Source organism: Neophocaena asiaeorientalis, unplaced genomic scaffold (genome assembly GCF_003031525.2).
Source record: "Neophocaena asiaeorientalis asiaeorientalis breed wild unplaced genomic scaffold, Neophocaena_asiaeorientalis_V1.1 scaffold689, whole genome shotgun sequence".
Lineage (NCBI taxonomy): Eukaryota > Metazoa > Chordata > Mammalia > Artiodactyla > Phocoenidae > Neophocaena > Neophocaena asiaeorientalis.
This window is the reverse complement of record NW_020175666.1, coordinates 2,294,345-2,319,119: the sequence shown is the minus strand read 5'-3', so window position 1 is coordinate 2,319,119 and position 24,775 is coordinate 2,294,345. Positions and strand designations below refer to the sequence as shown.

Below are 24,775 nucleotides of genomic sequence, written 5' to 3'. Positions count from 1 at the left end.
CCACCCCATAACAGGCAGGATTGAAATAGTATTTATATCGTATGTATCAGGCCCACCTTACCTAGAGTTTGGTAGAGAAACAAAGTCAAGGATTCCCAGGTCATCAGGTATAGGAGATGAAAGTGTATACATTCTCCAAGTGGAGAGGTTTGGGGACTGTGTCCCTTTCTCCACAATGGGCCATCTCTTGGGTAGGAAAGATTTGAAGGGGGTAAGATCTCAGCGGGGCCCGGGTGGCCCTGGCTCTGCCTTCATCTCCCCCACAGTGTCCCCCCAAAGGCTGAATCTGCACATAAGCTAAGGCTTGGTCCCCACAGCTCTGTCCCCTTCCCTCCCACCTCTTCCACCTCGGGTTCTTCTATGGACACACAGACCTGAGAGTTACTCTCCACTGTAGCTTTTGCCCAGCACACTGCCTGGCACAGACTTTGTGTCCTGGAGATGTTCACTGCCTGGGTCAGTGACTGTTAACTAACTGAAGAGGACGTGCCTGTGGTCCCAGGGGAGCAGCATTTTAATGGGGACCAAGCCTTAGCTTATGTGCAGCTCTGTCCAGGTGGACCCCAGCTCTGTCCAGGTGGACCTTGGGTGGGAATCCCGGGACAGCACCCTGGGTCTGTGCTCCTCTCTGTGGTTTGGCAAGCAGGATGCTAGGGGAGCCTGTCTCACCTTGGCTATGTTCTGCCCCAGACACATTTTGGAAGAACCCGAAGTTCCTGCTGTCGGTCTGGAGGCCCCAGGAGGGCAGGAGGTTCCAGATGCCTTGTAGTGTGCTGGTGTCCCTGCTCTGGAAGCCCAGGCACAGGCACCGCAACAAGAAGCCTCACCTCACCATTGGCTTCTACCTCTTCAGGGTAGGTGGGCCTCTCGTGGAGTCTTATCCTTTCTTCCTGTTTCCTGTCCTCTTTACCATCCATCTCTGTCTACCTACATCCTTCTCTGTCTACCATGGGTGCAAATCCTTGGGAATATGTGACCTAGAACAAGCCACCTTCTTGCATTTGAACATCAGTTTCTACATCTGTAAAATGGGGACAATGATATTTATGCAAAAGGTGGAGTAAAAGAAGATCGTGTAGCAGTGCTTATCATTGTGCCTGGCACACAGCTGGTACAGTTAATTCTAGTTCCCTTTGCCCCTCCCCAAAAGCCAAGCTTACCTTGCCTCACCTTTTTCCAGGATTTCTGATGATGGATTAAAATGTCACTGACTGGAACAGCAAGTCCTATGGGAGGGGAAGTGGCCTCTGGGTAGAGTCTTCTTGCATACCAGCCCCCGTTAGAATTCATGCTTGTGAAAGAGCTGGACTCACTGCCTAACGAGGCCTCTCTTGTTTGTTTTTCAGGTGAGCAAGGTGAGTTGCACACTTGCCAGGCTGGCCCTGGTAGGGAGTGATGTCCCGGGCTCACTGAGACTGCAGCAGCCTTATGTAAGGAGCCACGGGAAGGTCTGGCAATAATGCCAACTGCCTCTGTGTGTGCGAGTAAAGAGCATCTGCTGTTCTTTTCTATCCAAGGGCCCCCCAAAGTCCTTATACCTCCATAGACAGGTCTGAGCCTGACGCAGAGCCAATAAATTTTAGGATCGATTAAATCCCTACATAAATACTTAGGGCTAATATTGAAGACTGTCACAACATAGGAAGAATGGAAAATCACGATCTTGCCTGAGTTATGAAGCCCATAATAAGATAGATCTATAACAGATGGGACATCAGGAGCCCATGCAGCCCACCTACTCGGGGACAAGGGACAAAGGCTGGGAAAACAAAACAGAAACACAGGCAGAGGACAGCAACAGCTCTGTGTTTCAGCTGCAGTGGCAGACTAGAGGGATCAGTTAAGAAGGCCTGACCTATCCCAGCCTCTGAAGGGTGGCAGATATTCTTTGTTTCCCAAAGAAAACAGGAGTGAAAAACTTAATTTTCTCAGATTGGACTGAATCGAGTAAAAGGGTTTTGCAAAGAAACCATTTTGCATTGGGTGTCTTGGGTCGCTTTGGGTATTTTGTTTTCCTCCTGAGGGAAAACTGAGCACTCCCAAAGTTGCCTATTAATTTTAAAAGAAAAAGTTATTTAGTCGAGGAGTGGTGGTGGGATGGATTGGGAGATTGGGATCGACACATATACACTAACATGTATAAAATAGGTAACTAATAAGAACCTGCTATATAAAAAAATAAAATAAAATTCAAAAAAATGTCTAGGAAATAGTATAAATGATGCCAGATCGCAATATAGACATTGGTAAATCTAGACAAATCTAAAATGCTGTGAATTTCTATTAAATTCTACTATTTCATATAAAAAAAGCTACTTATATCAAGCCTATTCCTAAATAGAATTGGGTCAACCTACAATAAAAAGTATAAACAGAACAAAACTATGAACCAGTTACAGAATTCAAAAGGCGAGAAAAAAGTTATAAATAGATGAGGGATAGGAAAGCAGTTAATTCTACCAGGAGCACTAAACCTAGAACAGCTACTGCAGCTGATTATAAAATTTAGTTCTGAGATTCCTGGCAGCCAGGGCAAAGACAGCAAAGGGCTGATTTTCTAGTTCTCATTGTCTCAATAAAGAAAGCATGTATCGCCAAGAGGTACATTTTGTTTCCCCAGCCCTAAGTGGAATCTAGGAAATGTCTTTATGCGGTGGATAGTGTCTTCAGCAGCAACTGTGTGCATACCCCCTTATGGATCTCCCCTCCCTCCATAGCCCTGCATGAGAGCCGAGGGAAGAGGAAGCAAGAGAGAAAAATAGGGCCAAAGGGGGATATAAAAGAGAGAGGGAGAGAGAAAGAGAGAATAAAAATAAGAGATAAAACAAAACACAAACCAGACCTCTGATCTGGGTCTTCTGAGCTTTGGCCAGTACTCTTTCTGCTTTATGAGGCTGCTTTCACTGAGATGACACGGAGTATCCAGTTGACCTGTATGGAGGGAGATGGCTGGTGGTCCGTCTGTACCTATGAGCATAATCATGTCATAATCAACCTTGAAATGGTAGCACATACATGGAGGCAGCTTCAAGAAGTATCAAGAATGTGGACATTGGAGCTCAGCTGTCCTGAATTCCAATCCTGGCTGAGACTCTTACCTGCTAGGTGACTTTGTGCAGATGACCTAACTTGTCTGAACTTCAGACCCTCAACTGTAAAGTGGAAAGTGCAGACACAGTGACATTCCTCACCTCATCTTGTGTATGATATTGTTTTTAACACAAAGTCAAATCAGTCAACATATTTATTCAACCTCATGTAGGGTTCCAGCAAAGGTGCCCGTCCTCTACCCACAGAGCTATGATGACCAGAGGAGACTGCCTCCCAGGTTCTTCTGGAAAAATGCTCCCCTGAATTGGCCTGCGACGTTTCTCAGAGAGAAGGAAGTGAGTCGGGAGCTGTGGCTGGAGCCTGGGACATACGTCATTGTGCCCTGCACATCTGAGTCCCACCAGGAGTCTGAGTTCATCCTCAGAGTCTTCTCCAGGAAGCGCCTCTTTTAGTAAGGTCCAGGCCTCTCCCGGAGGTTGGGGTCCACTTGGGCCAGGGGAGGGGGGCAGGGTGAGGCGAAAATGGCAGAGGACGGGGTTCTCTGTGACCAACACAGGGGACAGAGTGAGCAGGAGAGCAGGGCAGCGGTCTGCGCGGAGACATCCCTCACTTCTTCCTCCCTGCTCTCCTTCTAACAAATGAACACTCTGCTGGATGTAGAGAGAAAAAGCTAGAACAGGTCTGGCCCCTGCCCTCCAGGGGCTCAAAGGCTGGAAAGGACATGGACGTATGAACAGTTATTTATGTTATGCTGTGTCTGGAGTAAGCGTTTATCTGTCCAGGGTGTTTGGAGAGCACCAAGGAGAAGCATCTGAGCCACCCTTCCATGGTCCTGGGGGAAGCAGGGGTGGCCTCAAGGACGTGGTGATTCCTAAGAGATGCACAGGGTTTGTTCAGTTGAGGGGGGCTGCCATCAACCATCAGGCTCAGACGAATCAATATACACTCATCCCAGCCAAACTTATTACAGGCCTACCTCGGAGATACGGCAGGTTTAGTTCCAGACCACTGCAATAAAGCAAATACTGTGTTAAAGAGAGTCGCAGGATGTTTTTGGTGTTCCAGGGCATATAAAAATTATGTTCACACTGTACTGTAGTCTATGAAGTGTGCAACAGCATTATGTCTTAAAAAAACAATGTGCATCCCTTAATTAAAAAATACTCGGGGACTCCCTGGCTGTCCAGTGGTTAGGACTCTGCGCTTCCACTGCAGGGGGCGCAGGTTGGATCCCTGGTCGGGGAACTAAGATCCTGCATGCCGAGTTGTGCGGCCCAAAAAAAAAAAAACAAACATGACTGCTAAAAAATGCTCACCATTGTCTGAGCCTTCAGCGAGTTAGAATCTTTTTGCAATAGTAACATCACTGATCAAAGATCACAGTTAACAAATATAATCATGAAAAAGCTTGAAATATTGCGAGAATTACCAAAGTGTGACAGAGAGACAGGCAGTGAGCCAATGCTGTTGGAAAAATGGTGCCCATAGACTTGCTCTATGCAGGGTTGCCAGAAACCTTCAATCTGTAAAAAACTGCACTAACGCCGACACAGTGACATGAGGTAAGCCCGTATTTTGCCTATGATTGTTCTGACATGACAGCCCTTCAGTGCTTAGAACCCAGTTCTTTTTCCATCATATTTCGGGCATAGATAGTTTATCCTGGCCCCAGGCCTCACTGCCTCGTGAGACCACTGAGTCTGAACGTATGAGTGGGAGTAGTTAGATGAGGGTGGGGGAAGGAAAGGGCACACGGGGAGGAGGGTTCTGCTTGAGCAAAGGCCGTGGGGCGAGAACACAGGGCACGTGGGGAGGTACAGCCGTGTGCTGAGCCCTGTGCCAGACTGCACACTTCAAGGGCAAGTGGGGCGTCAGCTAAGGAACTGGGAAGGTGAGTTCCCAGGGGTGGGAGAATATTGGTCAAAACGTTCCCAAAATGATCCCCAAGAAGTAATTCGGTCTTTTCTCCCCCCTCAGTGAAATTGGCCGCAATTCAAGTGTCATCTTCCCTAAGGTGAGTTGTCAGGTGGAATTCCACATGATGGGGACCGTTTACAGAGCTGGGAAGGGGGGCTTCTCCCCTCACATTCAGGGGTCAGGGGAAGAGGTCTGCAGATCCTGCAGGCCCTACTCTATGGCACACATAGTATGTTATCTATCGTGCCCTAGAAGTATGCAGGTTCTGCTGTTTTTGCACCAAAATAACTGCCCTCTGGTCAGGTCCTTGGCATTGAAGGCCCGGAGCCCCAGATGCATGAGTCACACCTCCATGTCCTTCTGTTTCTCTCTACCCGGTGTTTCTTCTGCCCCTTTCACGGTTTGCTACTTCCCCAAAGCCAGTGACGACTGGAGAAACAGGGATGTGGGTGAGTGCTATGGTAAAACATTTAAACCAGCACTCGAGGTCAGACTCACAGATTTCAGAGGCCTGGGAGCCGTGAGCACATTAGAGTGTGCACGAGAGTCCGTTCATCCAGGGGAATGACCAAGTCCTTCTGTGTGTCTGTTCCTATAGGAAACTGTAGACCAAATGGAGGGCAGGATGAATCCTTCACCCAACTCTTTGAAAAGGTAAGTTGAACCAAGGGAGGTAGCAAGGAGCAGGGCACGCTGTGGAGCCTATAATCCCATGGCGGGTGGGTTTGCATCTGCCTGACCCTGTGTGTAAATTGTGATTTAAGGCTTTCTAGTCCCCAAACTGCCACTTTCTATGAAAGCCCTCAAGGTTGTAGACAAATGAGTAGAGCTCTTGTTTCCAGAAGGCTCCTGTAAAATGCATATCCGTTCTTGGAAGCTACATTGATTTTTTGTAGGAAAAACAACTTTAATTTTTAATCCCTGTGACAATGGAATATGGCAGAGGTGAGACTCAGTGTTAGGTGTGGGTGGAGCCTGGCAGTGATGAGCCCTCGGGGGTCTGGGGGAAAGACGTCCAGGGAGATGACCCCGTGGGCGGGTTGGTGAGGGTGGAACCGGTAAGAGGCATTGGGGAGGAGGAAGGCTACCCTCCTGGTCCCTTCCAGTTCTTTCCTTGGGCTGACCCAAGAGGCCACCCCGTCCCTAACCTGAAGGATGCGAAATACATTTAGAAACAGGGCAAGAAATCTGGGCCTGACATCTGAGTGATGTCATTACAACTGGAAGAACATGAACTGCCTGTGTTAGTAACACTCCTGATTTAATTCACAAGTTGCCTCCCCTCCCGTCTTCTCTCATCTTCACCACTGGCATTTTGCTTAATGTCATCAGAGAGGATACATCAGAATCTTATGTGTGTTGTTTATAAAAGTTTTCCTCCATACCAGGGGTTTCCAAACATCTTTTACGGCAGTCCTTTTTATCAAATGGAATCTCACAGAGAAACCTAACATATATAAAACAGATTAATATGAACAGATAACTTATAGCCATTTTATAAGCTCAAATTTATGGTACTTATATTGCATTAATATGTTCTAAAGTTAAATGTTCATGTAAAGGGTTGCTTTTCTGAACTCTAAAATGGAAATCTGGACTCTTGGCTAAGGATAGTTTATTAATAATAAAACTGAGACCCAATTGCTGAACTTTCAAAGCATCTCTGTAGAACCCAGTTTGAGAATCACCGCTATTAGTCTACCTCTTAAGAGTCCTGCCCTGCTGGGGTGCTCTGAAATTGGCACCCAGCTAAACTGTTGTAGAAGTTCTTATGAAATTCCAGATTTAATTATACGTCTAGTCATGTTCTTTATGTGCAGGAAAATGGTGTCGCTTATTCTGCCCAGAAATGGCATATGTGCCACCCTGAGCAGATGTGGGAGAGGCCTTTCCCAACGCCCTATAGCTGTGGGCCCTCTGCATCTAACGAGCCTTCAGCAGTGATGATTCTCTTCTACCACTGTGCTTCTGCTCCAGCATCCAGAAATAAGTGCAGTCCAACTGCAGAAGATCCCGAACCACATGCCCTGGGCAGGTGAGTATTTCAGAGTCATCCTGTAGGACTCAGGGGTCACAACTTTTCTGAACTCTGGGTCTATTTCTCTTTCTCCTGGTGGGACATGTGAATGCCCACTGGTCCCCCCAGGAGCTGTGTCTTATACCAGGGTGGGTCGTGTGGTCTGACAAAGAGGTAGAGGAATTCATGCAGCTTAGAAAATTGTTCTTTTTTTTTGCTTAGTTGAGTGTGTAAAGACAGACGGCAGTGAAAATGAAGATTTCTGCTAGTTTGCTAATTTGAGAAGAATAGCTGAATATTTCTTTCTTGGCATATAAAGTCCATGTGGAAGAATGGCATTCATTTTCTCAACCCGGCAAATAAATATTAAGTATCGACTAGCTTACCAGAGAGCTCTCTGATGAGCTCATAGTTAAATTGATTAACCCACAGAAATCTGATAGGAGCACATCACGAAGGAGAACTGCAGATGGGCGGTGTGGATGCCTTTGTATGAAGCTTGGGATAAATCATCAGAAAAGCTTAAAGCCCATATAAAAGTATTTTATGTGTATATTTTGAGTGAGAAAAACATGATTTTGAAAAAAAGTAAACCAAACAATTAAAGGGTATTTGCTACCTGAAATACGTGATTGCTTCTCCTTTACATGAAGCCAAGATTTCAAACCCAAACACACTCAGAAACTGTATAATTTCCAGATGGTTTCTCAAAGCCAAACTCGGGTATCATAAAAGAGCCAGAAAGGGAGACTCTAGAAATTATACAATATGAGATGCAGCCCCACCCTACACCTCAAAAAAAATTGTAAAAGAGATGGCTTCTGCACATTAAAATTTTTAAGGCATTAATCACAAGTATGCAAAATGATTTTTGAAAGAATGGATGGACACATTGCTTTCATTTATTCCTATGAGAGGGTTTCTGGTTGATAGAGCTACTATAGCTTTTGGCAAAATAGTTGGTAAAGTCTTCCATAATAAACGAGGAAATGTGGGTTGGAAAGTTGCAATATGATTCACAAGTTTCATCATCAATCCCGAGAGTTATATAAATATGAACCCAGAGAGATAATTCTATGTTATGGGTCAGAGCCTATACGTTTTAGGTATTTAGTTGAGAGTCTCTGTATTCTGCCCTTGGTCCCCTTACACTTCCTCAGCTTTTATCAATGGCTTGGAAGAAGACATGGCATGCAGGCTTATCAGATCTGCAGAGGGCACAGAACTGGGAGGAATAATTAATATTATAGCCAACAGAATGAAAATTCAGAATGTTCACCACAAGCTGTGCCCAAGCCAAAAAGATGAAATGTAGTCAGGGTGACAATTAAAATCTGCCACTTTATAATATTTAAAAAATCAGTTGCACAAGTTCCTAACAGAAGAGACCTCATCTTTGTGGCAGTTAATTTGAAAGCTATCTGGTTAATTTAGTTGACCTTGAGCTTAACATGTGCTAATAGTTTCAAGTTGCTGCTAAATAAGCGAATCCAAATTCAGGCGGTATTTAATGGAAGCATTTAGTGTGTGTTTTTGAAATTGTGTTCCAAGAAATGTTAGAAACCGAGAGGTTTTAGTAAGTGCTCCATGAAGTAAAATGGGTTAGATTCTATGGTCAGTTGTGCTTAGGAAATGCTGCATTAAACAAAATTTCGACGTTGGCTCCTGTACACGGATCACGTGCTAAGGTACATGGTGATGGAGACCAGGGTCATAGATACAGAATATTTCAAATGTATTTGAACTCAAAACCCTTTCTCTGCAAAACGTCTCCCTTGGAACCTAATTTGGGAAATGTGGACTGAAAATGTTGGAAGTGATAGACCCACTGTGCTCTGCTTACTCCACCTGCAGCTGCAGGAGTGCGTTCCAGTCTTGGTGCCATATTTTAGGGAGACGCTCGCAAAGCAAAGTGCGTAGAAGAGGGAGGTGAGGGTTTAGAAACCATATCATCTGGGGAACCGATGGAGAAATGTTTAGATGTTTTGAATGGAGGGGAGGAGTCGAAGAGGCGACAAATACCTGTTTATGCTTTTCTGGAGGTAGAACTAGGACTAGTGAGTGAGTTTTACAGGAGCTTCCTTTGGAATTAACGTGACAAATTTCTCCTGACTTGGAGCTATGGATCCATGTGAAAAAGTGAGCTCCCAGAACCGACAGGCCATCTGTCAGGACATCTGAGATTGTCTCCCAGTTTGGGTGGGAGCTTGAAAAAGGTGCCCTTTCAGACTGGGGAGCCTGTGACTCTATCATCCTGTCTGCCCCCATCCCAGCCCCCCGATACACAGGGCCATGTTCATCTGACCTACTGTGAAGCAAAACCAGAATGTTCTCTGCAGGGTTTTACTGTATTACTTGGATGTAGGAATCCCCTCTAAGCCTTCTCTCTCCGTCTCCACTGTTCTCATTCTTCCTGCCCCAACGTAAATGGTGGTCATCGGACCCTATGGCCGGCCTAGACAGCACTGCCTCTTCCTGTTCAGAAAAGGGCCATGCAGTCCTGGGGCCACGCCCATGCAGACTCTTTCTGTTCCTTCACAGGTCTAAGGAGCGAACAGCCTCTCTTCAGCCTCGAGGCTTGCCAGGGGATCCTGGCCCTACTGGATGTATCTTTTTGGGTTTGTGGGAGGATGCATTCTGCTGTTTGAGAGCTTTGCCCTGGAGCCAGGCGGCCTGGGGTTGAATCCCAACCCTAGCACTTACTAGGTCTGTGATCTCCGACTAGTCACTTAGCCTCACTGTGCCCCAGGCCCTCATGTGCAGCACAGAGATGGTATTAAAACCTATTCTGGGGCTTCCCTGGTGGCGCAGTGGTTAAGAATCCGCCTGCCAATGCAGGGGACACAGGTTCGATCCCTGGTCCGGGAAGATCCCTCATGCCGCAGAGCAGCTAAGCCCGGGCGCCACAACTACTGAGTCCATGTGCCACAACTACTGAAGCCCGTGCACCTAGAGCCCGTGCTCCGCAGCAAGAGAAGCCACCGCAATGAGAAGGCCGTGCACCGCAACGAAGAGTAGCCCCCGCTCGCCGCAACTGGAGAAAGTCCGTGAGCAGCAACGAAGACCCCAAAAATAGCAGCCAAAATACAAAAAAAAATCCCCCAAACGAAACCTATTCTGTAAGATTTGTATATGAATACAAATGAGATAACCCACGTAAAGTGCTTAGGACAGAACTGTCATCGAAAAGTGATCAATATTGTTATGAATAACAATAAGCTTACTTCCTGACAGCGAGGGTGAGGCAGCAGCAGGGTGGCGGTTAGTAACAATTCTCCAGGTTACTGGAGGGTTACTCAGGGTCCTGAGTTTTCCATTTGGTGATGGGGCAGCAGCTGCCTCCATCTACAGATCAGGAAGCCAGAGCTTGGGGAGTTCCACGACATGCCGCGAAATCAGCTTTCCTCGTTCTCAACACTGTCATTTTTCTAGCAAACCCTCTGCCTTAAGTTATTCGGAGTTTAATTACCCACGCCACAGAGAGGCACATAGAATGGATACTGTGAGAGGGGTTGCAAATATAAAGAATGTTGGCAGAAACTTTGCAGAGGCTGTGGGCAGTGTGGGATGGTGATCGGGTAGGCAGGCATTGGGGCAGGTCCCAGCCTGGTCAGCAGCTGTATGAACTTGGACAAGATCATGCTCTCTGAGCCCTCATTTCCTCATCCATAAGAGGGAGGAGTTAGTACCTACCCCACCTACTAGGTGAAAATGAAGTTCCATAGGTCAAGTGTATAGCTCAGTGCTAGGCCCACCATCAGGGCTCAAAGAGAGGTGGTGTGTCATGGTGTTTTTGAGCCAGTCTCTCTGATGCGGGGGTACTTGGACGTGGTCTACAGGGCTAAGCATTCAGCTTTTAACCGTTCATAAAATGACTGAATGTAAGAGGCATCCTTAGCCACCCTGTGCCTGACTCCTTCCATGAGTTTGTTTTGACAACAGTGAAAAAAAGAGTTACTATTTTTTATTTAAATCGCATCAGATTGGCCATGTCAGAATACCCTGCTTCACTAAATGGTAACTGTCATCATCACCATCATCAGACCATCCTCTCCTCAGTGCTGCTGTGTTCCAGCTCATTCTGTCCTTTCCTAGTAAGGGCCAGGGAGCCCTGGGCTGCACTGAGCAGTCAAGGGAGGCCAGCTAGGGATAGCTAACATTGAATGGGGTGTCCCAAATCGCACATTGCTGTGTGGAGGGCCCATTACTGCCTCCAGAGGTGTGGACAAAACTCCCCTGGCGGCTTTGACCTTAACCCTGCTATCAGCTTAATGCGTCCGGCACCGTGAGTATCCAGGAATTCAGGGACCCGTGGAAGCAGCTGATGCTCTATCAGGTAAGAACAAGTGTTCACCACGCCTCCCACGGGACAGTGCAGAAATGGCAATTCTGCAAAACTATAAGGTACCCCTCTCCCTTTCAGCCCTTTCTACCCAACCACTCACCTAATCTTCCCTAATGTCCTTTTAGTGTTTCCTCCTTTCTCTCCGGAACTCAGAGAGCCTGTTGCAATAGTCTTCTGAATTTTTAACGCGACATCTGATCACATCGCTTCCTTACTAAAAATTTTTTGAGACTCCCCATGGCCGTCAGTCGAGTTCACACTCTTTAGCATGGCATTTAGAGTCCTTCATAAATTGGCTCCCTCCTGCTTTTCCAATCATTGCTCACAACTCTCCTCCCGTCTCCTGAGTCATAAGGTTGGAAGCCCTTCAAAGTTTGGATGGTGTGCCCAGATTAGGCATGTTTACCTATACCAAGACTCTCCATCCCCCGTAACAGAAAGACCGCCCACTCTCACAAAGCCTTAAGGAGAACTGGGAGAGGAGGTGGGATCCTGACAGGGACCCCCTGCCCTATTCTCGTCTAGGCAGCCGGGCCTACCGGTGGAGCCTCACAGTCAGCAGTCCTGCCGCCTTAACGCTGGGGTGTGAGGGCTCTCAGGCGGGGCTTGGAAACGCCTGGCTTCCTTAGCCTTTGGTGTGGGCTCTTCGCAGGAGGTTTTCCACAAGCAAGACACTAACTTCTCAGGATGCCTGAACTGGGCCCAGCTGCGGGCTGCCATGAGGGACACAGGTAGGCCTGGAGGCGGGTGGGGAGGTGATGCTGCAGGGCGCACACCAGGCAGGGGATGGGGCGGTGGGGGTGAGTGGTGCTGGGCAGGGTGTGGGGCGTCCTGCAATCTTCTAATGAGTAGGGTTACTCCCCAAGTTCAGAGGCCCAAAGACCAGGATCCGTGAAGAACTAAACCATCACAGCTAACATTTATTGAGGGTTGGCACATGTATACTCGCATTTAATCTTTGCCAACACCCTGTTCTAATCCCCACTTCACAGAGGAAGAAATAGAAGCTCAGAGGAGTTAACTTGCCTGGGGCTTAACTCCAGGACTCCCAGACTCCAAGGCAGATGCTCTTGACCACTAAGCAGACTGCCTCCTGCCTTCAAGGCCAGTAACCCACGTGATAAAAAGATCCTCATGCTGGTTGCCTAGGGGACGGGGATGGAGAATGGAGAGACAATAAAATTAATAGGCTAAATAATTGAAAAATTCACAATGAACCACGTAAAAGAAGATCTTAGGCTGTTAGGATTCAGGTCCCGGAAGTGGAGGGACAATTTAAGGGGCCTCAGGTGGGAGGGGAGCTGGATATGAGGTTTCCGGCACCCACGGTGGGGACCCTTGTTCAATGCAGGAATCGTGCTCAGTGGTGACGTCTGCCAGCTGAAGCTCGTCCGCTACGGTAGCCCTGACCTCCAGATGGCCTTCGTCAGCTTTGTCCGCTTGATGCTGCGTGTGGAGGACCTGCAGGGTGAGCTGGGGGGAATGAGGGAGGGCCCGGGCTTCCTCTGTTGTCCTCGTGGATTGCCCACCTGTCCCCAGTTCAAGCACGAGAGAGGACTGCTGCCAGTGCAGGGAGCTCTGGGGAACGCTGGCTCTGTGCCTGTGAAACCTAGCTGCATCTACCCGAACTAACTTATAAAGGAGAAGCGTTCTGAGTGCCCTTCGTTCTGCTGAGTGCACGATGGAGCCCTGTATTCGTGGCACTTATTCATTTGTGCATCAAATATGACTGGGCGCCCACTGTGTGCCAGGCATATGTGAAGGTGCAAGTGTTTGTTGAATGAATGAGGGTGATGCACTGAGGAGAAAACAGCTCTGTGTCTGACACTGGCCGTCTTCCCCTTCCATTCAAGCTGCACAGATTTACTGAGCACCTGCTATGGGCCAGATGTGGAGACACTGGAGTCTGGAGTTGAATCATCTGCCCTTTCTGTCGAAGACACATCCTCCGTTTGGGCTGCTTAGAAAGAGACTAAGAAAAGCTGGGGTTTCTTCCTTGACCTCGGATGTTCAGTTTATGGAATAAGCTTCTAAGATATAGGGACCCTCAACGTGTATCTACCCTCAATCACTCCCATATTTGAGTGTGAAGGTGGGATGCAGGTGGAGGGGCAATGGTTAGAACTTCTGAGCCCATACCCAAGCACAGATCCCCAAGGACACCTGATCCCAAGCAATCCTCCCATAGCGACATACTCCGCACTGAGAGAGCACTACAGCCATCAGAGTGGCACCTGACGCAGGGCAGCTCACAGCTTGAGCAGAGGCTCCTAGAAAGCAACGTGCTATCATGGCAAGAGAGCTGGACCGAGACCCAAGGTGAAGCCACAGCGCCCCTCGTAACCACCTGTGGGACTGTCAGCACATCACGTTGCATCTCTGGGCCTCAGCTTCCCTGTGTGCGAGATGAGCTGGCTGGGTGATGTCTAACGTTCTCTCCAGCTCTGACCACCTCTGGCTCCTTGAGGAGATCCTCAAGGCCATCGAGGAGGCCTACAGGGAGTGGCAGCCAACTTGCTGGAATTTCACTCTGGGCTTTTCTGTGACCCCACCGGTAACTTCACCATTCTCATCTTCATCATCACCAGCATCACCCTTTTTATGGAACTGGCCTGGGGAGTGGTTTCCCCAGAGGTTCCCCCCATGTGAGTTAGAGGGACCGTTCATCACACCCACACAAAGCTGTCAGACAAATGGGCCCATAAATGTAAACATGTAGACTATGCTCTATTGGATCTCTGCTACCCAGTCGGCCCGCACACCTACACACTGCTGTCACGGGCACGCCAAATTGAATTCCTGGGGGAAAATTGCATTGAGAATTGAACATAGAATCAGCCTGCATCTTGGCTATCATCATTCACAGGCACCAAGGGAAGTCAAGGTTGATTATATTTCAGGTTGATTTATCCTTACCATGGGATGGTGTGGTCCTTCTGGCTAAGCTCTCCATAAATGTCCTGTCTGGCTTCCCGGGAGTGAGGGGGGAGGAGGCCCCAAGTCCTGCGTCAGGCTCTAGGACCTGGTGACTGAGAAATGAAGCATCCTGAACTGAATGTCAGAGATGGGTCTGAACAGATCATAATTTTCTTCCTCATTATTCCAGTGGCTGATGACGACTGCACTCCTGAGAAGGCTGGACGCTCGTTGGCCCTCACTGAGGACTCTGCATGTGGCCCAAGGGTGGCCTTTGGTTGAGACCAACCCATGCTCAACCCACCTACAGTTCTTCAGGACTGTGTCTCCAGCCCTCACCTTCTCGTCTGGTAAGATTTCTTTTCTGCAGATCTCCCCTTTGGACGGGCAGCATACAAAGAGGGAAGCAGCGAGGCAGAAAGATTGCCTTGGACTTGTCAAGACCAGCTCTCTTTCCTTGTGACCACGACCTTGTCACAAGCAGAAACGTCATCTAAGCAAGCTGATTCCAGGTTTGGTGTGCTTTCCTTTATACAATACTGACTCCACAGGTGTCCAACTTAAATGACCTTAGACATGCCGTGTTCTCACATTTGGGGTAATAGTCTAGGTTTCAAGACCTGAAGAGGGAATGATATGTTTGTAGGCATCTGTACCGGCATCTATAAACTGGTAGAGGGATAGGCTAACTTTTAACTGTCCGGGGGTGGGGCGGGGATACATTGAGCTTTTAAGAACACAGAAAATAACAGAACTGTCAGGGTCCAGGTGGGATGGGCTGGATCTGGCATCTGGGGTCACTGCGTGATCTTCTGCTGACAATATCTCCCGATGGTTGGATTTGGGGGGTGCCAGTGAATTTAGAACACCCGACTTCTTAAAGGGCTTCTGCATGTGATGGGTGTCAGTCTGTTTACCTGACCTATGGGCTATCGGATCTGCTCCAAAGAAGAACAACAAATCCATGCTGCATTGGAGAGTTAATCAGCGGATGGTCGGTATATCCGATTTTTTGTGCTACAGTGATCCCTCACTTTCCTGACATCCCTACCAACCCAGAACCCAGGCAGAAAATCAGAACAATGGCCATTTCCCAAGGTCCATGCATTTTACTCATAAGTTAGCAACCCAGAACCATTCATTAAAATCCTATTTATTATTGTTATTATTTTAAATTATTTATTTATTTATTTATTTATGGCTGCATTGGGTCTTCGTTGCTCTGCCCGGGCTTTCTCTAGTTGCGGCAAGCGGGGGCTACTCTTCGTTGCGGTGCGTGGGCTTCTCATTGCAGTGGCTTCTCTTGTTGTGGAGCACGGGCTCTATGTGCGCAGGCTTCAGTAGTTGTGGCACACAGGCTCAGTAGTTGTGGCTCGCGGGCTCTAGAGCGCAGGCTCAGTAGGTGTGGTGAACAGGCTTAGCTGCTCCGCGGCATGTGGGATCTTTCCGGACCAGGGCTCGAACCCATGCTGCCAGCATTGGCAGGTGGATTCTTAACCACTGTGCCACCAGGGAAACCCTAAAATTCTATTTATTATTAATTTACAAACTGTTCTAACAAACATGACTACCTGGTTTCCGGGTCCATAGGAGACTAAAGGAGGAGGTTGAATAGGGGATAAAAGGGTGTCCATTGGCAGAACTAAAGGAAGTTTGACAGCCTGGTAGACGGGCAGTGCGGGAGGAAGGAGCACTTGAAAGGGGCACTTTCAAAGCATAAAAACCTTTATTTATTCCAAATGATAAAATGTGAAGTGGTTTACCGTAAAGTGCCATATGCTAATACATGAGGTATTACTGATTTTGTAAACAGTCATCATATAATTATAGTCTTTTAAAGAGTTTTATGTCTATTTATTTGTCATTATTTCTCTCTTTTGACCCTGCCATTTTAAATATTTGGTTTAGTTAAATTATTATTGCTTTGCACCGTGAAGGCCATTTTGCAGAGTTTTGGGTGATGGGAAGGTCGTACCGTTATTCCGTTCATCACACTTGTGTGATGGTTTTGCTTGGTGCAGATGAGATCTGCATTCAAATCAATTAATTCTGATAAAGCCCCCCGTTTGGCTTCTTGGTGGTGGTCTGAGCTGCCCTCCTGTCCCTCGTGTGTTACCCTCACCCCCCTGAGTTTAGGTATCGCTGTGGCAACTCACAGATACCCTGTGCCTTGCCAACCTTCACTCCCACAGATTCCCTCTGTGCCCCCCCAAAGCTGAGTACTGGAGATGAGGGGCAAAGCCATGTCGCCACCCACATATCCCCTCCCCATCTTCTGTCACCCCAGGGCATGGGGGGCAAGTAAGGCTCTAGGACAGGGTAGACCGTTCAAGGGTCCGGCTGAAGTTATGCTGAAGGTGTGAGTGGTGGACATCAGTGATTTCCAGAAGTTAAAAGCCAGGTGATTATCATGACCAAGACAGGTGGAAAGTCTGCATTCCAGAAGCCCAGCAACGGAGGAGCAAGCAGTCAGTCCTCAGGTGCCAAGACAGGTGAGTCAGGGAGTCCAGAAGCTAGGGCTGTCTAGAAGTCCAGCCCAGGCAGGCAGAGCACACCTGGGGGTCCCGTCCTAAGCCTTCAACTCTCAGAAGAAAAGGACTCTAATTGCTAAAAGGACAGTGCAAGAGGGGACTAAAATACCTGCCCTTTATTTATCCTTGCTTTTCTTTTTTCCTTTCTCTCATGTTTTGTACAAAAACTTAGTCACCAGAGAGAACCTTCTAGATACCAGTTAAGGCCCAGGGCAGGGCAGTCAGCAGCTTACTGTACAGAGCACTGCTTTCCTTCTGTTGTCCCACTGGGTTAGAGAAATGATTTTAGCCTCCAGGATTTCTAAGCTGATGTTTTCCCAATGAAATATATGTTTTAAAAGATTTATAATGGACAAAAAGGAAAAAATTAGTTTTGTGGATCCTAGGTAGGTAAAAGGGGGCCAGCTCTGCCTGGCTTTGTGGAGGAGTAAGCTGTGTGTCCAGCTCTTGGGGAGCTCTGCGAAGACAGCCCTCTGGGGTCACTGGCCCCAGGACCTGAGTTACCAACGCTCTCCCAGAGTCCCAAAGACTGAAGGGGTACAAAATCCAACAGGAATGAAAGTGAGGAGAGGTTGGGCAGGAATATTCTAGCTGTATGACATTGGACCTCAGGTTACTCATTTGTAAAACAGAGCCCAAAATGTCTACGTTACTGCGTCATTATGAAGATTAAATAATGCTGGTATGCTGTAGGCACTCAGTAAATGAAGCTGCTCTTTTTTTCCTTAGGCAGGACAAGTCTTTCTTTACAACCATTATTATTTAGTTTTGTTTTTAAAACACAGTCACTCACAACGACCACTCCTCTGAAACGCCCAAGGTTTCATACCCCATTTCTACTTTCCTCTTCTTCCTCTACTTCCCCTCTCTGAACCTATCACTGCTTCCTTGAAGTGTGGCCTCTGGAGGGCACCCCTCGTCTCCAATGCCAGGCACCTGCAAAAGGGGCCATCTTGTTATTAAAGCTCCTCTCACGTCACACAGACACAGGCTCTGCCCTCCACTCACCTTGAACTTCAGAAGCAGGAGAAGGTTTACTCGTCAGAGGCCCAGGTTGTCAGTGAGGGCTTTTCTGGACCACAGACCAAGCAACTCTGGAGACCATACTGACCAGCAGTTGTTCCAGAAGCTCTGTTGGATCATTTAGATGTGACCTAGAGCTGACCTGACACTAGGAGTGAGAAGGCCTGACAAATGCACAGCCATGGCAAGGAAGCGGTCAGTCTCTGTTAGACCGATGTCCTCACAGTGGTGCTCCATGCTGATTGGCTCAGCTGGTTTGCACGTGGCGCTGAGGCCCTGGCATGGTGAGGCCAGCTGGGCAGTGGGATTGTATCCCCTCCACCTGTCCAGCCAGCCAGCCATTCAAACATTCACCCATCCATCAGAAGACATGTGTCAACCTCCTATAATGGGTTGGGCACCGTGCTAGGCACTGGGGACACAGTCGTAGTTTACTGGAGTGACAGCTGACGGACAGATGGTCTGAGGCACGCTGTGATGGGGATGCACAGGGTGCTGGGGAAACACAGAAGACAGATGCCCAGGCCAACCTGAGAGGGTCGGCGGGAAGCTTCCTGGGGGGTGATGCGTGGCCGTCTTATAGGATAGAGACACTAGATAAGACAGTAAAGGGAGAACGGTGAGGTTCCAGATAGACGGTGCTGCACGTGGAGAAAAAGTACACAGAAGCAGGGAAGGGAACGGTGTGTTTGGGAAACAGCCATGGTTCCGAGGGGCGGGGCTTCGCTCTGTCGTGAGGGAGCCGGTGAGCGAGTTCGCACAGGCAGGCAGGGGCCCAGCAAGTTCTGTCATGGCATCGGGACCCTCTCCTGAGGGGCTGAGGCAGCAGCCATGGCCTTCAAGCTTGGTCATGAGACGTTCAAGCCCTTCCTCTCCACCACTGTCAGCAGGGTGCAGGCAAGGACCTCAGAGTCCTAAGAACTGAGTTCAAATCACTGATTAGCTCTGGGGTTACTTCGGAACTTCGCCTTTTTGAATCTCTACAGCCTCGTCGATAAGACGGCGAGAAACATGCTAACCTCACAGGGTGAGTTTCATGAGACAAGATCTGAGCGTGTCTGGCATTGGGCAACGCACTTCAGAAAGTGTGAGCTCAAGCCTGATCTTTCGGGTTGGGGGCGGAGCACCTTCCTCCCCACATCTGTGGCATGTGCTGCGGATGAGCAGACACTAGATGGCGCCCTGTCCCCACTCAAGGGCTCCTTCCTGGGTGCTGGACTGCAGAGGACAACTTCAGCCCCGGACCTGGGAAACCCCAGCTGATTTAGGGTCCTGATAGCCTGACTCGGAGCAAAAGGCCCCCTTCAGCCCCACATGGACTCACTCCCCTTTTCTTGCCTCCTTTTTCTGCTCAGGTTTTAATTGATGTACTGTACTTCATTTTACACAGCTCATTCATTTCTGAAAAAGAGCAAACTATGCTTTTAAGCCCTTGTTTCAAATGCATCTCTTTGATGATGCACTCAGTCCACTCACCCTTAGAACCCAGCGCCTGGCTTAGTGCCGAACCCACGTGTGGTATTAATTGAATGAATGAATGAATGCTTTTTGAAGTAATAGGTGAATCTTGTCATTTAAAAAGTCAGCATCTAATTGAGTTTCTAGGGGAGGATATTTAGTACATAATGTTTGCTTGGGGATAAACGACTTTCCTCTAACAGGGTCCCTCCGATGTTGCATAAGGTATAGTTTCACCCTGATGCCAAGCACTGTGGCTCTTCAAACCACCTTTGGAAAGCTCATCAGGCTCTCTCTGAAGACATTCTTCGTATCTTGACATTCCAGGGACTTGGGCATCATTTCCTCTCACACATTCAGAATTCGTCCTTCCAGAGGGATTAACCAGTTGAGGAAAGTTCCAGAGACTTTTGCTTTCAGGGTGGCAGTGGCAGCTCTGTGAGTAGTGGGAGGCGGCTGGTCCTGGGCCTGAAGGCCGGTTGTTAAGTCCTCATCTCCGTCCTAAGCCTCGACAGCTTCTCCGGCTTGCAGAAGGAAATGAGGCCAGAACAGGCAGGGTGGGGTGGCGAAAGGAGCAGGCCTCACCTTGGCAGGGAGTCTGGGTGTTTTTTGCTCTCCTGAAGAGCAATCCATGGGGCCTTAGATGAGTTCTCTAACTTCTCAATTCAACTGTTTGCAAAAGCTATGTGTGCACTTGGAGGAGGTTGGACTGTATAACTTCTAAATCTGCCTCTGGCTGGAGATAAATTTGCCAAGAGCACAGGCTGGGCTTGAAAAGAGACGCCTGCTGGAGTCCAGCTCCACCATTTACTAGTGTAAGTTACCTTTGGCCAGTTGCCAATGTATCTGTGGTCCAGAGGATGGTGTGGATCACGTGTGATCACGTAGGTAAGCTGCTTAGCACTGAGCCAGGCCTCTGCCATGGTTTACTGTGGACCCACAGGAGGGGCTGACTCCACTCTACAGTGGCTCCCCCAGGATTCCCCCCAGGGGAGAAGCTAAGTGGTTTCTGAACCAGGGCAAACCAGAGGCCATAAGGCTCTGATGCCTGAAACCCAAGCTTCAGTTCTGCTTGGAAAACATCAATTTCGGGGCTTTCGTACAGAGGGTTTGCTTGCCAGATTCATTTTCCTTTTGGCCGAATGAAAGGATCAAAATGATCTTTGTCTTTGTTTTGACTTCCCATTGGCCTCACATCAAGTCTCCCCCAGGAGGGAATGTCACCAAGCTTGACATTCCACTCACCCAGCTGGTGGCCTGATTCGCTCATCAGCAGTAATGACAGACGCAGCCCAGCTAAGGCTGCACAGCGGCAGCAGTGGCCTTACTCAGGCAGAGCGGGTGGACAGGTTGCGGGGCCCCAGGCTGGCGCCTCTGCTCTCTCACCCTCGGTATTGTACACACTTAGAGAAGTAGGCCGGTTCAGGCCCCACAGCAAGGCTGGGCTGTGTGCTAACCCTCTCTCCCATTTTGCATGGTCCGGGGCTCACACGGAACATTCTTTTCCTGGTCTTTGGCTTCCTTGAGAAGGGAGGAATCTGAGATTATTAGAGTGCCTTGGCCATGGCTTTAATGATGGGAGGGCCGTGGAGTTCTCAGGAGGCAGGCACTCTTCCCCTGAAACTGCCCCTGCCTCTGGGTGGGGGAGGAGCTTCTGGAGGGGGGGAGCTGCAGGGAGGTCTCCTGGGGACTCTGGTGGCTATGAAGGTGCAGTACGGTTTGCAGGCACCGCCTGGAAAGGGGCCTGGGAGATTGTTGCTCAGGGCTGCTCATTGCTGCCCGAGTGCATGTGTGTCCGACACCCAGGCTCCCAGAACTGATGGTATCTTCAGATCAGGCTATGCCAGGAGGCTCAGGAGCTGAGAGGAGAGGTCTGAATTCTGCAAGTCATACTGTGAAAGTTGGGGTCCTTAACGGAGTGAGAATGATCCAGGGGTGGGCTGGTGAAATGGGCAACACATTCGACCAGGAGCCAGATGACATGAGCTTACGTCCCCTCTTCCACCAACTGGATGTGAGGTCGTGTGGCCTTAGGAGTTTCATTTAACCTCGCTGAGTATCAGTGTAGTCATGTTCCGATTTGGGATGGTGACTCCTGCCTCCCAGGCTGGTGGCAAAGATTAAATAAGATTGTGAGCACGAGAGAGCTTTGCAAATCGTAAAGTAGGGTTCGTAGTTGGGGGTTACTATTCTAGTGGACAGACCTGGAGTCGTATGCATTTGCTGGATTATTTGAGGATATTTGATTCTGCTCTAGAAAATACGAGAAACCAACAAATAAGGGGGATAGATAAAACTCAGTGTAGAAGCACATGGCTTGAGAGGCAAGTCAGACATAGATAAAGAGAGTGAGATCACCACGTGAATTTAGGAAGGGATGGAGGAGCTGAGTAGGCTCTGAATATTCATGCTTTGCACTAAATATGCATGAGGTACCTGAAGCATCAAATGTTCAGGATACGTCAAACATACACGAGACCCAGGAGGCACTCAATCTCCAATCAGCCGCCCACTGGTGACGCCCACCTGATCCCATTCTAACCCCTAGAAATGCAGATAACTGGCGAGCTGCAGCTGTGCCCTGCCAGCCCTGCCGGAGGCTCACTGATAGAGCACCTGTGTGGTTGGGCCCAGAGCCTTCGGTCTTTTGCTCAAAGCCTCAACTCTGGTGCTTGTGGGCACACCGTCAGCAGGAAGGGCTGATGTGGCAGAGGGACAGGACACCCGAGCATTCTGTAGCCCAGGACTCAGTGGTGTGGACCTTCCATAATATCCTAAGTGTGTTCACTACCCCGTCTCTCCCTGCCTTGCTTTTCCCTGTTTTCAATTGATCCAATCAACCACGTGAGCTGAGGCTCCTGCTTTTTGGTCCGCAAGCCCTTCTGTTTGGTGACTTGCTGGTAGAGGAGTCGGAAGACACCCGTGCAGCAAGGTAATTTCCCCCATGACACCTGGGACCAGAATGGGGAGCTTGGGGTTGGGGGCAGGACGACTGCGTGCTTCCAACTCTGTAGCCTGGCTGCTGAGGTACGGGTGCCGTGTCTACACGCATGGTGGGTGGAGCGGGCCCCTCAGTTCACCCCTCCCCAGCAGCCCTCGTCAGGTGGGTCAGCTCCCACGCAGAGGGCTGAGCAATGCCTAAGACCACACATTGTGGAGAGGTTCCCAGCGACCCTGCCGCTCTCTCCCCTTGTCCTAAAAGGACAGAAAGTCAAGTGATTTCAGCAACCACCTGACAGAATCTCATGCTCTCCTCACTGGCCTGACCGGTGTTCCAACTTTCTCACCATCACCTTCCCATAGCCTCTTCTGAAAGTCATCCACGAGACACTACGTGTCTGAGCGCAAAGAAACCTGGGTCAGAGTCCCGCCTCTGCCATGTACTAGCTGTGGCATGTAATCGAGTCACCTAAACTCTGGGCCTCGGTTTCTTCATTTGTAAAATGATGCCTGACCAGGCACTTGTAACAGCTGATGTCTGTTCAGTAACCCCAAGCACAGAGAAGGCAGGTAGTTCTTTATTTTATTTTACTTTACTTACTCTATTTGGTTTTATTTTATTATTTAGATTTTTTTTTAAGAGTTCCTGGAGGACGTGGTACTTAGTTTGAACGCTCAGAGACGGATCCAGGGACAGAAGGGTGAGCTCGGTAGAAGGAAGGGTGTGGGAAAGGACGGAGTATTGAAACGTGGATTCGTCAGGAGACGGATGAGTGCTATAATGACAAGTGGTTGCAGCAGGATAGAGGCTGATTTGGAGAGAGATTGTTCCAACAGCTTAGCAGCGGACAGATTGGCAGGAGTAGAAATGGGAAGGAGTTCAGGGATTGTAAATGACCTACCTGAGGTCCACAGGACGTGGTCGGTCCTCATGACTCAACTCTTTCTGGACCTCCCGCTCAGGTTTCTTAGAATCCCGGAAGGGCCTGAAAGGTGCCTTTTCCTCCAAGTTGCTGTCATCCCACACCCTGGTGGCTGCAGATCAAGCCACTCTGGAAGGGAGGGGAGGGGAGGAGGCTGCCCCGTGCAACCTCACGTCGTCAGAGACCCAGACAAAGGCCAGGCTGAGCGTGTGATGGGGACAGGCAGGTGTGTAGAGACAGCTTCCCCAGAGCCTCAGGCTGCCCCAGCCGTCCTTCCTTGGGAGGGTCCTGCAGGAGGTAAAGGAAGAGAGGGAAGGAAGAGGAGCCTTCACGGGTGACTTCAGAGCTGCTTCTCACTCCTCAGTGTTGCCTCAGCCCTCTCCACGAGAAGGCATTTTGTTTCAGACGCAGACGGGGCGTCACTGAACGAGGCAAGGTCCCCTCCTAACTCCCACCCCTCTGACTCACACCGTGCAAGACGAGCCCTCCGGGCAGCGGTTTTAAAAACCCCTTTTTATTACCATGGAAACTTACTGAGCGTTCAGGGGGCTGTTGGACCGGGGGCTTCCTTTCTAGGGGATGTGGAGGAAACCATCTTATTGTACGGGTATCAACCTGGGTCATATCAGGAGAGAGAAACCACACGGTAAGGTGAATAGGGGTCTTTTACATAAAGACTTTTTAACTATAACGGGGGATTGGAGTAACGAGAGACGGGGTAGTAAAAAGTAACGAGAGGGCTAAATGATGCCACAAAAGCAGATAGAAGGGCATCTGCTACCCCTAGGCCTGAGATAAGAAATAACTCCCTTTCCCCACCCAGAGCTGATCCTTGGTGGAGAGGGCGCGCTGCGTTTCCTGCACGGCCGAGAAGCCACTGGGGTGCAGGCAAAGCGGCAGACTTGCTGGAGAGCTCAGCTCTGGAACTTGCTCAAGTTCTGCCCTGCAGAACCTGCTGGAAATCTGTCCTCCAGGGTGCTAAGGAAAGCTGTTCATGGGACGGTGTCTCACCAGGGGCACTTTTCATGTGTACTTCCCTCACGCAAAATACTGAAAAGGTATGAGTTCGAGGGCCGAGATTTAATCAAATTAATCATTTTTACTGCTTTATCAGAGACATTCTTAAATGAAATTGGCTGTTACCCCCCTGTTCTCCTGCAAATGTGCGGTGGTATAGAACATGATGGCAGGTACGGTTGGGGAGGAGTGGGCTGAATCTAAGGCGCCAGCTGTTTACCTACCACTGCTTCTGCATCGCCGCTGTGAATGTCAGCACAACAAGAAAGGACAAGAACAGTTTCGTACTATTATTCAAATAGTTTTGGCCCTGCAGGGCCCCTGAAAGGATCCTGAAACCACGGGGGTGCACAGACTACCCTTGGAGAACTGCTGAGTTGCTGGCTTGGCCAAGCCCCTAGACTAGGAAATAGGGGTAGAATTTAAATATTGGGCTCCTGGCCTCAAACCCTGTGCCATTTCCACCAAAACTGTCGGGGTTCCCAGTAAACAGCCCGCCTCTTCTTTGTTCAGATTCTTAATAAGTTGAAAAATAAAATAAAACTAGGGTCCAAATGTCATCTTTTATTACAAATATAGACCAGGTTGAAGGACGTAGCATCAGGTCTGCCTGGAAATAGACCGTGTGTGTGTGTGT

At 49.0% G+C, this 24,775-nt stretch overlaps 1 protein-coding gene across 1 annotated transcript in view; it reads left to right on the top strand.

Annotated features, from left to right (window-relative positions):
• CAPN14 (calpain 14) overlaps window positions 1–14,528 on the top strand; it is a 29,924-nt gene extending 15,396 nt beyond the window's left edge. Inside the window, 12 exon segments of the mRNA XM_024731519.1 lie at window positions 691–858; window positions 3,059–3,065; window positions 3,299–3,502; window positions 5,029–5,065; window positions 5,567–5,588; window positions 5,591–5,622; window positions 6,946–7,003; window positions 9,527–9,591; window positions 11,253–11,321; window positions 11,983–12,061; window positions 12,682–12,798; window positions 14,437–14,528. Of these exon segments, the coding sequence (XP_024587287.1) occupies window positions 691–858; window positions 3,059–3,065; window positions 3,299–3,502; window positions 5,029–5,065; window positions 5,567–5,588; window positions 5,591–5,622; window positions 6,946–7,003; window positions 9,527–9,591; window positions 11,253–11,321; window positions 11,983–12,061; window positions 12,682–12,798; window positions 14,437–14,528 (950 nt within the window).
• Window positions 14,529–24,775: the final 10,247 nt, after the last annotated feature.